The 14,994-nt window shown below is 35.7% G+C and overlaps 1 protein-coding gene across 2 annotated transcripts; it reads left to right on the forward strand.

The window, feature by feature from the left end:
- LOC137715104 (telomere repeat-binding protein 5) lies at positions 1-5,462 on the forward strand. 2 transcript variants are annotated; one of them, XM_068454329.2, is made up of 10 exons: positions 1-376; positions 1,448-1,650; positions 1,759-2,623; positions 2,721-2,921; positions 3,025-3,087; positions 3,186-3,265; positions 3,403-3,644; positions 3,924-4,223; positions 4,441-4,504; positions 5,009-5,462. In XM_068454329.2, the coding sequence occupies exons 2-10, from the start codon at positions 1,570-1,572 to the stop codon at positions 5,174-5,176; spliced, it is 2,064 nt and encodes a 687-aa protein (XP_068310430.2). In that variant the 5' UTR covers positions 1-376; positions 1,448-1,569; the 3' UTR covers positions 5,177-5,462. The 2 variants fall into 2 exon arrangements, with proteins under 2 accessions (XP_068310430.2, XP_068310431.2); XM_068454330.2 differs by having other exon boundaries at positions 2-376; positions 1,759-2,593.
- The last annotated feature ends 9,532 nt before the right edge of the window (positions 5,463-14,994 follow it).

Consider the following 14,994-nt stretch of genomic DNA (forward strand, 5'->3'; position numbering starts at 1 on the left):
CCACACACCTGGTATAGCCGGTAAGCCCCGGGGGAATTACCGATAGGTCCGGTGAGAGGGGTCAATGGTATAGGATGCGGGGGTTTAAGCAATGGTTCGTGGTTTTCAGAGGGTTTTGGCGATCGGAGGGAGAGAGACGAGTCTTTTTGGTTTTAGAGAGAGAGAGAGAGAGAGAGAAATGGGTCCTGTTTGAATGGGAAGAAAAAGATCTAAATATTCCTGGAAAATATTAAAGAGAGAGAAAATGGGTGAGAAAAAGGTGTGAATTTCTGTGTTTGTTTATTTGAATTCTCCGATCTTACATTGCCGGAAAGTTTTCGAGATTTTCGATTTCTCGGCGCAGTTTGAGATTTGAGCTAAAATTCCCTTGCTAGAGGTAAGCATGTTGTGATTTTTTGGCGAAAATTGTTAAAGCTTGCGTTTTTTGGTGGGTTTTTTACGGTTTCGATGAGCCTTTCCCGAACAGTGTGTTTGGTTGCCGAGAAAGTGCGGGAAAGGGGAGAAAGCTGTTTGGTATTTGACGCGGAATTCGACCGGGAAAGCCTTTTTTGGCTCGGAATTATGTGATTTTCGGCTCGGAAATTCTGAGCAAACAAACGGGTCTTAAAAATGATATTTTTTTTCCGGTTATTTTATGGACGATCTGATTTGTTCCAAGGGTTTGATGGATTCGATCTGGGTTTCCCGGTGGAAATCATAATTTCCATCCCAATTTTTATCCGAAATAAAAAAAATTTCACTCAGAAACTCGAGAAATGAAGATTCTCTGTTTGTTTTTGTCTGTTGTGCAGACCCAATCTGAATTGTGTGTTCTTCAAGGTCTATCCCGGCCGAGCGTTTTAAACCTCTTTATTTTTCCAGATTTTCGGACAATTCCCTGAGAACTAAGGGATTTTTTTTCTTCAGAATTTTGGTTGTTTCATTGCTGGATTTTGTATTTAGATCTGCCTTTTGGGTTTTGCCGTGGTTTAAGGACTTTTTCTTTTTTCCCGCTTCTCACTCCGTCAAAAATGGCGAATTTTTGTTCTCCCGACAGAAACTGTTGAGGATTTTGTATGATGGGTTCGATTGTCAATTGTTGTTTCCTGTTAATTCTTAGTTTTCCCCCTTTCCTTATGTTTCTTGTTCTTCTGGGTTTCTATGTATATGTTTTTGTAGTCAGATCATGTGGATCTGATCGGAGTTTCGGACATGAAATTATGCTGCTTGTTTGTAATTTGATATGTACTTGTTCGTTTTTGGAGTTTTTGTATGCTAATTTTGGTTTCTTTGAACCCAAAGGCAATCGATGTTGGGTAATAATGTTCCGGATATCTCCCGGGATTCTATTGATATGCTCCTCGATTGTATGTTGCATGATCGAGTGAATTATCCGAGATTATTTTCTGTGATCCTAACAATTAGTTTGTTTCTGCGAAACTCATTGCTTGCGTTCATCTGTTTTCAGGAACTCTAGCTTTTGGATTTTGATTAGTGGTAGCTCGCAACGTGTATATTAGTTGAAAGGATTATTCTGGGTCCTGGTGCTTCGTAGTTGGATGTAAATTTTCGTGTTATGATTTTTGAGATATGGTGTTGCAGAAGAGGTTGGATTACGGATTCAATGGCTATCAGGTGCCTCCCACTCCTAAAGCTTCTAGATCAGCAAGGGTATGCATATCCAACGACTCCTTATGATTTACATTTTACGTTTGCAATTTATATGCTTTATGTTTTATCAAAAGAATCCATATGCTTAAGTTTCATAACGGTTTTCAGAAGCGACGTGCGGTTCATAAGGTAGTTAAAGACAATGCAATGGGTGCATTTGACTTGTTGGCCACCGTAGCTGGCAAGTTATTGATCGAGGGAGAGAGTTCTCCCGCTTCCAGTCATACATCAGTCGGAAAAGATCAATGTGCAGGTAGTAAGGAACATTGCCTGGACGGAGATAAACCATTGAAAGTGGAACCTTGTGATCAAGGCAGCTGTGACAGGATACCTTTGGTATCTGATCATATCTCGCAAGGTCAGAATCTAAGTTCGCACACCAAGGCATCTCCAGTTCATCAGAATGAATGTCATTCTGTTATGACAACTTCTAATTGTTCGGAGAGGTTTGTTTCTGATATGTTGGTGAGTGGAAAATGCAAGAATGAGATGGGAAGGCTTACTGGAAAATTTGAAGCTGGCTCTGCTGGAAACAGGGAGTCTGGTGATTGTAAATTAGATGGTGAAGTTAAAATATTAGTAAATGATGAGACTAAGAGTGGGGAGGTGCTAACTGGTACCGGGGATGATATGTGCAGTTTAGAGGATCCGGTTGTCTGGGAAGGGGAGCCTCCTCCACTAGATAGTTCAGATAGTAGCACCAAGGTGCCTATGTATGTAGACCATATTCCTCAACGATCTTTCCCTGCTAGCCGGGATGATGTAAATGTAGTTAGTAGAGATGATGACGAAAATTCCTCTGGGTGTACACACCCTAGTACCGCAATGAAGTATTCAAGGCCAGCTCCGTCGCGGATTGGAGACCAAAGAATACGAAAATTATTGGCTTCAAAATATTGGAAAGTAGCTCCAAAGATGAAGGATGAGACACATTCTAATTCCTGTAAGTGGCCGCCTCGTGCTAAAAATTTTTGTGAGTTTCTCGAGCTTCCTTCTAAAGTTTATTGGTAATGCTGTGTGGTTTTGCTGATCTGTTTTCTAATAACTATTATCTTTTTCTGAATCTTTAGATCGGGATATGAAACCAAATTACCACAATAGGAAGAATTGCTACAAACGTCAAAGATCTCAAATGAATATGCCTTTCAAGAAAAGGAGGCTTTTTGACCATAGCACGGTTCCAAATCCTGATGAAGGTATTAGTAGAGAGGGATTCTTTGACTTACGTGAGAAGGGAATCAATGCTTCTGCTTCGTGTTCAAAGATGCAAGGTCATTTTCAAAGCCAGATTCTATTCAATCTGAAGTGTGATTATTTTAAAGTGTTTTGAGATGGATGAATCTTTTTACCAAGTAGTTTGAAAAATTTATGCAGCCACTGGGACGTCTTCTTCAGTAGCAGGTCAGCACCCATCTTTCCAATCAAGAAATTCTCATGGTATGAGAAGCTTTCACGTGCGCTTGATATGTACGCTTTTAATTTGATCGGTGTCTTAACATTGCAAGAGCTTCTTACGAGGTGTTTTTGTTATACAGTGAAGCTCAGGATCAAGTCGTTCAGGATTCCAGAACTATTTATTGAGATCCCGGAGACGGCAACTGTTGATTCATTAAAGGTATTTTGGGACTATTTTGATTGTCTTTATCATCCTCGTTTAGCGTTGAAGTTTAGTGGATTTGTGTGAATGTCTATACATACAGTTCTTTCCCACGGTCTTAGTTCAGCCCCTGATGATGTGTGATTATTCTGCAGAAAACAGTTATGGAAGCAGTGTCAGCTGTCCTTGGAGGTGGATTATGTGTTGGTGTACTTCTTCGAGGAAAGAAAGTGAGAGATGACAATAAAACTTTACTGCAAACAGGAATTTCTCAAGATGACCATCTAGATTCTGTGGGATTTTCCTTGGAACCCAACCCTTCCCGAAACCCCCCTCCTTTATGTTCTGATGATTCTCCCTGTATGCTTCCCTGTGATGAATTAAAGCCTTTAATAAGGTAATGCGAATATGTTCTGGCCTCGTCAGTTTTGCACCTGGTTCAGTTTTTTGTTTATCTCCCTGTGTGCTAATTGATTACAGATGGTGGGGCTTCTTTTCTGTGTTCATTTTTCGCTTTTTCCAATTGAATGCTAGGATGATTTCAAAACTTTTTTACAATGTTAGCCGTTAGGTTGTACATAATAGTCGTGTCTAGTAGCTATGCAAGCTCAGTCTAGGATTGCTTTCAGACGAAGACTAGATGGTTGCTATTTAGCTAATAATGATTTTGCACCAGGTACCAACCGGGTCCTACTAGCGAACCCATACCTGAACCTCATATGGCCAGTTTTGGGATCTTCATAGAAAGCGATCATGATTCAGCACCCTCTCCAACAGAGATGTCAGCTGAAAAAAGCACAACAGATTCTAAGGCACTGGTTGCTGTTCCAGATATGAGTGTAGATGCACTAGCTGTGGTCCCTGGGAACAGGAAATCAAGGCGGTTTGATATTGGACAGCGCCGAATTCGTCGACCTTTCTCTGTTACGGAAGTGGAAGCACTTGTCCAAGCGGTTGAGAAACTTGGTACTGGAAGGTATAAATGATATACGAGCATAAGTTCTCATTTTAACATTCGAGAAAATTGATTTTGTCCACATGACAATCTAAAATTTTACTCATAATTTTTCAGGCCCATGGCCTCAAAAGAGTAAACTGCAAGCTTTCGATTTAGAAAAAAAAAAAAAAAAAAAAAAAAAAAAAGAGCTCTTCCTGCTGCAGTGTGGAGTTTTAATGGTTTTACTTATTTACAGGTGGCGTGATGTTAAACTACGAGCTTTCGACAGTGCTAAGCATCGAACATATGTGGATTTAAAGGTAAGGAGTCTATTTGCCAATGATGAAATTTGAATACAAGCATTGTTTCTTTCAAATTTTCTTGACTTACGAGAAGTTTACTCATCATTGCATTGGCCATCTTGGTTTTCTGGTTACCTAATTGAGCCCCGGTAAAAAATTTCAAATTTAAATTTCATATCATATGTTACTTTTTACTATTTATGAATCCTTTTTCGTGGCTTGGGCCCACTCGAGGTACGTAGTTTGATCTGGTTAGTCTGTCAAACAGCTTGCTTGAATTAGAGGCAAATGATTAGGCAGTCTTTATATGGCTTTGTTAATCTGCATAACTTTATCTGTCAAATACAACTGTCTCAAGGAATCTCTTATATTCTGTTCTTACACGCATCTCCTACATCTGACTTTGTCTGTTAATTACTGTTGCTTGCTCTGCTTTTTGGTTTTCTGTTTGAAAACTGCTTAAAAAGTGAGGCATGTGATGTGGGTTTGGTTGTGATTGTGTCGTTTTTACGGGTTGTGTAGGATAAGTGGAAAACCTTAGTGCACACGGCGAGAATATCTCCTCAACAGAGGCGGGGAGAGCCTGTCCCCCAAGAGCTCTTGGACAGGGTCCTAACAGCTCATGCGTACTGGTCCCAGCAGCAAGCCAAACAACAGCTCAAACAGCCCGAGACTTGCGTTCTCGTCTGAACGAAAAGCGGCAGCACATGTTGAACAAAAATCGAATGGTTGGATTTAGGAAAAGGGTATGTCTAGATGTCTGATCATTTTTTTTTTTTTTTTGTATTTTTGTTAATGATGTAAAAAAAGTATGACAAAGTACAAGTTGAAGAATGTTTATGACTTGTTTATGTAATATCAGTCGGGTCCGTCGTCGCTTTTGCCATGGCTCCCTTTCCCTGACCGGAGAGGCCGCCGGCCCTTGTAAATGGATGACAAAATAAGAAGAGAGATGGCTAACTGAATTCTTTTGAAACCCAAGTTGTTGGTTGGTGTTTCCTGATTATTTTTTGGGTGATTGTGAAGGTATTAGTTAATGTAATGTTAGTTTAATTTAGCATTGATGCTAATGCAATTCTTGTAATCTTCCATTCTCTTGCTTTTCAGTTGCAAATAGATAACAAAATCTCAAGGCCAACTTACATCATTACCATGAGTTTTAACTTTCTCAGTCTCAGCACGCTTGGTTTGAGATATCTCTATATTTTAACGGATATTTCATTGTTAGTTTTGTAGGCCAATTGTGTACTGATATGAGTTTCAACTTTTTCATATGTATCCTTGCACAATACTTACTGTTACAATGACATTCTCGTTGCATCGAATTCGTATCAGTGTTACGCTCGAAATACCAGAAAGTATTATAGGATGAGATCCACATGGAAAATAGTGATATGAAGAGGGTAATGACTTGAGCAATACATTTGTCATTGAGGGACTTTCAGGTGGTAGTCAGATTGGAATCAAACTGGGGATAATGATGCATAAATGGTGGTCCAGTGGTTGGGGCGATTCTAAATATATATTTTATACAATTTATTCTGTGTTCAGTTTTTGATGCTAGAGAGGCACATGATCTTGATAAAAAAAAGAGGCTAAAATGTAGTGATGAGTCCCTTAAAAAATGAAATTGGAGTCTAATTTTCTGTAGGACAAGTTTAAAAGTCCTGAATTTTTAATTTGGATCGAACTTTTTGTGATATGAGGTTTCTCTCAGTCCACTTTCGGGGTCATCACATTTTATTTAAATAATATTCTTTTTTCCCCTATATTTTAAGGTGGAACTAATTTATTTAATTTTTTGTTTTCTTTGGGGGTGGTGGGTTGTGCAAGTGAATTGTGACGAGTATATGGACTTCTTAGCCCTTAGGATACAAAAATAAAATCAGAATCCCACACCCTTTCATCAATATTATTTCATTATTTTTTTGCAAGTTTTTTTTTTTTTTTTTTTTTTTTTTTTTTTTTTTTTGTTTTGAATTTTATACAACGATACTTTATTTAAAAACGAAAAATTAGCTAGAGTTAGTCATAACCAAGTGATCTCAACATAAATTTTATATGTCCTAGCCATTTATTTTATTTGAATTTGAGATATCTTACTTACAAATAAACAGAAATAATAGATCATCATATCTTTTGACAGTTTGAAGACTCAATCCAATTTTTGAAAAATTGAGTATGTTGCTTTTAACGGATTCCTATGAGACAGTATTAGATCGAAGGCACTACATATGAATCGTCATCACATCGATATAAGTAGGACATAAAATTTCCAACGAAATAAAGACTGAATGCCACTAAACCAAATGATTATGTGCCAATTTTTTTATGGTGTATGGTTTTCCTTGTAGAAACCTAAAGATAGAATAAAAAGTGAAGAGATATGGGGGCAAGGTAGGGAAGAAGAATAGGAGAATATGCGAACGGCATGTGAATAATTGAGTAGATATATACTTGAACTTGATCCTCCTTCAAGTTGTTTGGAGAAACCTCATGTTACTTCACATCTTTTGTCATTCAAAACCAAAAATGTTGGGCAAATTGGAATGGTCCCTCCACCCCACCCCACCCACAATTTTGTCAAATTGTCACTAATACGTCCATGCCTATATATCTCTATATCTATATATCTATCTCCTTCGTGTACTGTATTAATTCTATGTGGATAGTCTAGATAGGAGTGGATTTGTGGTTACTAATAATTGGGGTGTCTTTTTCTGCCACAATTCTCATTTACAAGGACCATAAAACATGCATGTAAATAAGACCAGTAGTGGTTCCAGGATTCTAACATCGGGTGGTCCTAATCAAGGTATGCTAGGCGCTAGTCAGGTGGCGGGTTGGGGTTTTTTGCCTTTGCGCCTAAATAGGGCCTAGGTGTATTTAAGTAAGTTTATTTTATATCATACAAAGAAGTGCGTATTTAGACTTAAAAAACTATAATTGTATTGAAAATTTGAGTTTTTTTTATTTTAATTAGGTTTATTATTTAACGTATATCATACAAAAATATCAGAAACTTTTTGCTTTAGTATTTTAGTGAATTTGATGGCATGAGATGAAATATCAAGTGATTACGAATTCGTAGTACTTTACCAAATATTCTCATTTACTATTAAAGGGGGTATAAGACTATCCTTGCTATAAAAGGTGAATAATAATTTTCGATTTTTGGTTTTCTTAAAACTTAACATGTGGGTAGACATGATTGCCTATCTGATAGGGGCCGGGACATGAGCACTCTGCTCCTTATGGGTTAGGCCGTCATCACCCCAACGTAGACAAAGACATTAGTTGCTTACAAAAGTTGAGTGTAGAGTCGAATTGAGTTGCAAAGGTCCATTGTGGAGTGAAGTAGGTCATGCAAGGTATATGGAGCCAATGGACGAGATGATGGGTCTTACTAGGTTCGCAATGGTTTGAAAAAACCATTGGCACACTGCTTGACCAACTGCCATAACTCGCATTTGCAAAACCAAACAGTGACTTGAGTTCCCAATTTGTGCACATTTGCCTAAGGGGCTTGTACATATGGGCCTCAGGAAACCCAAGTAACCTGGGCCTTCCTTTGTCTATACAGGGTGCATGGGCATCAGTTCAAACTTAAGAGCCCAATTTAACTTCCAACTTTTATGCTCAGTAAAGCCGAGTCAATACAAGCATCACCCAAAGTCTCAAGGCCTATAGGCCATAGCCCAATCCAACAAGTACTTTGAGAGAGCATTTGCTCACCACCAGAATTATGGTCAATGCTTATCATGTACCTCATCATCTACCAACGTGTACTTACTCTTAACTCTAGTTAATTTTTTTCGAATTGGGAAATAAACATTGAATATGAAAACCATAGTTGGTTAAAAGGACATGTGGCAAATGATGAGGTGTATGGTGAGCATACACCATAATTTATAATAGTGAGCGAAAATACTCCCGTACTTTAATTCAAGGGCTAAGGCTTCTTTGACCATGTAGAAAATAGTATCAAGCAAAAGTCCATTCCATTAGCACGCATTCATCTTCTTGTTTTCGTAGAAAAGACATTGGCTTTTTTCGAATATCTTAAAAGACTAGTCAAAACAAACACTTTGTTAATTGCTTAGGCACAAAAAGTGGATAAGAAAAAGCATTAGTTGGTCGACCTAATTACATATAACTGAGATTACTTTTCTTACAAGCCTGGAATTAAGCCGCCTCGTGCTTACTTTGAAGCGAAAGCGACAATATACATGCTACAGAGATTCCGATATTCACGGTTGCATTCTGCTTTCGTTTCTTTAGGAGCACGCATGATGGGACCCGGCTTTTTGCCATTCCAGTTCTTATACACTTTCATCTCTTTCTGTTTTGTGCGATTACGATTAAGTCATGTCAATATTTTATATTGATTTTTTTATAGAGATAATAAGATAAAAAAATAATGATATAAAATGTTGACGTGATTTAATCGTGACCGTACAAATAGAAGGATATGTGAGTGTATGAGAACTAGGAGGGCAGAGAAACCAGGTCCCGCACGATGACTAGTCTTTTTGACTATTTGGTAGTATGAACGCGGAGATAAACCTCCAAAAGAAGGAAAAGGAATAAGTTAAAAAAATCAAACTTAGGAATGAAGAAAAAAATGTGACTCGAAATAATGAGGTCCCAGAATGTCACTGAACAAAGACAACGATGCTAATAGTGACACCAACGGCTCAATTTTGATAACATTCAATGGATGTTGCTACAAGTGGGGTATAAGGTACCCTGCCTTTGAAAAATAAAGATGACAAAAGAGGAATTGTGAGAATTATTGGATTGGGTTGGGTTTATGTAACTTTCAATTTCTAATTGAGTTTTAATATAATGACTTATATGGAACTGGTTTATTGTTATCGCTGTATCTGTATCTCGTTTCAATAAAACTGACATATGTAATGTTTGAACACATATTATATGTTAGGGGTTTTTTTTAACTTTAATAAACTTAAAATAAACCTGGTGTTATATTACATATTGATTATAATCCCTTGATATATCCTTAATTCAAAATAATTAATGTGCATTTTATTTAATGTCTCCCCCATTAAATATTTAAATTTATTCATATACAAATTTTATTTTATTTTTTTGACAAAAAAGAGTTTATTAATTTTATTTAACATTCTTCAAATTTGAAAGATTCAATTAATGTGTGACATCCCACATTGCCCAAGAGAGTGATCCTTAAATGTATATTCTCATCCTTACCTAGCACGAGGCCTTTTGGGAGCTCATTGGTTTCGGGTTCCGTAGGAACTCCGAAGTTAAGCGAGAAAGGGGCTAGAGCAATCCCATGATGGGTGACCCACTGGGAAGTTGCTCGTGAGTTCCCAAAAATAAAACCGTGGGGGAATGGTAAGCCCAAAGCGGACAATATCGTGCTACGGTAGTGGAGCGGGCCTGAGAAGTGATCTGCCTCGGGTCGGGATGTGACAATTTGGTATCATAGCCTAACCCTGGTCGCGTGTGTGCCGACGAGGACGTCGGGCCCCTAAGGGGGGTGGATTGTGATACCCTACATCGCCCAGGGGAGTGATCCTTAAATGTATATTCTCATCCTTACCTAGCACGAGGCCTTTTAGGAGCTCACTGGCTTCGGGTTCCTTAGGAACTCCGAAGTTAAGCGAGAAGGGGGCTAGAGCAATCCCATGATGGGTGACCCACTGGGAAGTTGCTCGTGAGTTCCCAAAAACAAAACCGTGAGGGCGTGGTCGGGGCCCAAAGCGGACAATATCGTGCTACAGTAGTGGAGCGAGACCGGGAAGTGATCCGCCCTGGGCCGGAATGTGACATAATGTACATAAATGTATGTACCGAAATGTATTATGTTGAACTAATGTATTTAACTGTTAGTACCGAAATGTATGTATCGAAATATATGTATTGAAATGTATTGTATTAAATTAATGTATCTAAATGTGTGTACCGAAATGTATTATATTGAATTAATGTACCTAAATATTTGTATCAAAATGTATATACCGAAATATGTGTACTTAAATGTATGTACCGAAATGTATTATAATGAATTTAATGTACCTAAATGAAGAAGACAAAGTACATCGAAATATATTGTATAAAAAAAATTAGTTTATTTAAATGTTTACAAGTTACAACAAAATATATTATGGTAAATGAAATGAAAATGAAAATTATAATGAAATAAAATTAATACATTAAAAATTAGGAAGAAAAGAGAAATAATTAAAAAATCAAAATATAATTAATAAATGAGGTTATTAATGTATCAAGAGACTAAAATTAAATTTTGATCTTACTCATGATTTTAATCTAAAAATCATCTTTATCAAGAATTAAAATAACGTTATATATAAATAGGATCAAGATATTATGTAATAATGAACTTGTTTTATGTAAGTTGCCATCGGCAGTCAAGTCAAGAAACTGCAGCATGAAGTTAGAAGTGGGTGGGGAGTTGAACCAGGGACCATGCAATTCAATTCATTTTTGTCTCTAATGACCTTCAAATATGAGGATGGTAATTGAGTCGAGTATGTCATTTCAGTTTGAACATGAAGACCGTAGAGGTATGACGGTAATTCTAAAGAGATCTAGAACTAATGGCGGGAGAGAAGCGTGATAAATTTTATGCGCCCATGCAAGTTTGCCACCAATGTTACTCATATTGTCTCAACACCTATTACTTGATATTAGTTTTATCATAAAAACTTTCGGTAGTTAAGCTGGAATGATATTAATAATATTGATTAAGGAACCTACATGTGTTTATAAAGTTTATCAAAAAAGCACAAATTTGATCCCTTTCATTGACGATTTGTTTGTCTATATTTCATTTTCAATATCGTTGTATAAAAAAAAAACTACGAGATTAGATATTGCGATCCATTTTCAAACCATGCGGACCTAACCCACCATGAGATGATATTGCTGATGCATGCACGTTGATCTTATATAACAGTGCTAAAGTACTGGTTTTTTAAATGACTTATCCACCAAGCCTAGCTAGCAAAAGCATACAACAGCTTCTGAGATCATTAATTTGTTTGCTTATTGATTTGCCATATCTTCTGTTTCTGCTGCATACTAACTACGCATGGGACGAAATTATGTTCAAGATTCCTCAGTGGTTGACCATCTCCATCAACCAATATAATTGTAATTTTCTACGTTCTAAGTTTGTATCCATCTTTAGCTGGCTTTGAAGTTTGAACTTGAATATGCAAATCTATCTATTAATAAACAAAAAGACTAACGAAGAACGCTTAACTGGTAAGTAAAGTAATATTCATATATTTATTCGACTCTAGTTTTCTTGGTGACTAAAGATTATATTATTAATAGTGATTAACATTAGAGGTCCACCCCGTTGGATTAGGATCCTCTCCTAAACAAATGGTGAGGATCCTCTTGACCAGACCTATCGGGCTGTTTAAATTTTATCTAACGGCTACAATTATTATAATTTTTAGAGGGGCCCCCTGTTTGTAACCGTTGGATAAAATTCGAACGGCCTGATGGGCCTGATCAGGAGGATCCTCACCTTTTGCTTAGGAGAGGATCATGATCCCACCCCGTTGAAGATGTTTTACTATTTACTAGGTAATCAGAATAATATTTTTTATACAATAATGCTATTCTTACCATATTTTTGTATCACAATTGTATACCACCTTAGGTGGTATCTGATGTGGACAACTACATCATCTAAATTAATTAGCATTTAATTTCAAAATGTTAATCACTAATTAATAAAAAGATTGTTAATTAAATGATGATTGTGACATGCGAAGAGTTTGATTCTTCTACCAAAGATTTTTTAAGTGTTTTAATTAATAAAAAGATTGAAATTAAATGATGTAACTTGTCTAACTCATCTGCCACCTAAGATAGTAAAGAAATATGATATAAAATTGTGGTAAGAATAACATTACTCTTTTTTATATTGAGAAATGTTATGGAGACTCTCAAAGTGAGACTCTCTATAAATTCTCTGACACCTCATGGTTTAACATCAATTTTCGTGCCAACATTAAAAAACATTAAACATGAAATATCAGAGGATTTATTAAGAGTTTCACTTTTAAGAGAGTCACCTTAACATTTCTCTTTGATAATTTCTCATTAAAACAATAAAAATATCGTATGAGTTATATTATTTAATCCCAAATCAAATATTAAACAGAAAATTATGGTGCCGAAGATAAAACTCGACCCATTAAGATAAGCTAAACTAATTCTTGATCACAGGTAGTGGAAAACAGATGCGCATATATATATATATATATATATATATATAGAGGGCTGTGGTATTCATACTTTTTTTTTTACTTCTTACACACTCTTCTAATTTTAAGCCGTTGGATAGAATGAATTGAAGAAGATCAACGAACATAAATTAACAAAGGATGTGTGAGAAGTAAAAAAAAATTTGTGGATAGCACATCTTTATATATATTGACATCATAGGGTTATTCCTGGTAGTTTACTACTTGGAAAAAGTCACAGTTCATGTTTAATGTACATTGTTTGTTTTGATTGACAGATGATGATGGAAGTTTAATTTTATGGTTATGATATTGAATTTTTGGTTGAATGAAAATTAATAGCGGTGCCTTTTAGTGGAAATACGTCTCTTTAAATATGAAATTTAATACAAAGTTGTAACCTTTAACTTTTTATGAAGAAAAATGCTAAGAAGACTTCGAAAAGTGGGACTTTTCGGGGCTCTTTGCCGGCTCATGTTTCGGCACAATATGTTGTAATGTTGGTATGAAAATTAATGCTAAATTGTAAGGTGATAGAGAATCATACTTTGAAAGAGTCACGTGCTTTCAAAAGGAAGCATCTCTACTATAAATAGGCAAGTCCCATGTAGTAAGGAATCACTTTTAATCATACATATAGTACACTAGATATTAGAGAGTGTTATTGAGTGTATATGTGAGAGTCTTAATATAATCGTGGTTCACTGAAGCTTTGTGATTGAGAGTATCATATTACAAGGACGTGGTCATTGTATATTGAGAAATAAGTGTCAATCAACTCTGATTACTGTAGTGGAACATAAACTTATCTTCAGAGCAAAATGTCTATTATTTGCCCCTATTTTCAGTGTTTTCTAAACCTCAGACCAAAGAATACGTACATCATATTGTTTGTTTTTGATTGAGAAAACCAATAAGATTGGCTCAACTTTCGACATATTGCATATGCCAAGCAAAATCTAGGAGATTTACAAAAACGAATAATACTGGATAGTCTAATTGTTTAAACTAAATTTACAAATAATATGAGATTTAGGATCAGCGAGGTTTTCACTAGAGCATTGGATATAGAAAAACTATGGTGCATGCACTACCATTACGTGACTGATGATGTGGTGTTACTAGCCAGCCACACATGATGACATCTGCTGGCTTCACGTGCATATTTTCAAAATGGATAAGGCTAGAAACTTCGAAATCAACATTTTCAAGTTTCTGGAGGATGCATGCCATTTCTTCGCAAGGGAAGTCAAATCAGACATTTAGAATCACCTTCAATATACAACTTTCGAGAAACCTTTGGCACCGACTAAATTTTGGATCTACAAATATATTTGGGAGTATTTTTCTCACCATCATAAATTAGTATATATTTATTATATATTTAATTATCTGTAACGTGTCATTTCACTTAATTTTAATTACGTTTTACAAAACAAAATAAAAAAAATTAATATTTAAGTAGAAACCTCCAATCGAATGTTGGCAATCAAAGTTTCGCTTCTTGAAACATTCTAGAGTGACAAGGGCATTGTAGGCTACAACAACTCTCACTTGCTGCCAGTATAGTTTTGGCTCTCATGAAAATGTACGTGAAAGCAAAGTCGGTGAGTTTAGAAAAAATGCATCCATGAGATTTCAAATTCGAGTTAGGATTTGAAACTAGGCCAACCCTTTGAAGTTTAATTTTTTAAGTAATACTAGAAAAATTAAATTTTAAATTATATCGGTAAGGTCATGGTAGCAAAAACCATTGGAATTTTAATTTTATACATTGGAAAAACAAGTTTTGTTATTAATAGACTAGGTTATGGGAAGGGAATTTATAATATTTTATAAATTATATATTTTATTTTATATATAATAAAATAAATAAATAAAATTTCATTTTATTTTTTAACTTATTATAGTTATTATTATAGTCATAAAATAATAATACAATAATACATATTTAATATAATCATCTGACATGGTTGTTAATAATGAATTGTTAATTAAATATTGATTAACGTACTTATTTACTATTAATGACACATTACTCTTTTTTTTTTCTTTTCAAAAAAGTTGCCACTGATTAAAGACACTGTGTGCGTGTGTGTATATATATATTTGGTACAACGACATATTTTATACTAAAATGAGGAAGAGTTCGGTTAAACTACATAATAAGCAACCTAATTTAACATCAAATTCGCAATCCACACCTCTTTTTTTTATATTTAGCAAACAATATTATCA

This window comes from Pyrus communis, chromosome 3, assembly GCF_041283825.1.
Source record: "Pyrus communis isolate YQ-2024b chromosome 3, ASM4128382v1, whole genome shotgun sequence".
Lineage (NCBI taxonomy): Eukaryota > Viridiplantae > Streptophyta > Magnoliopsida > Rosales > Rosaceae > Pyrus > Pyrus communis.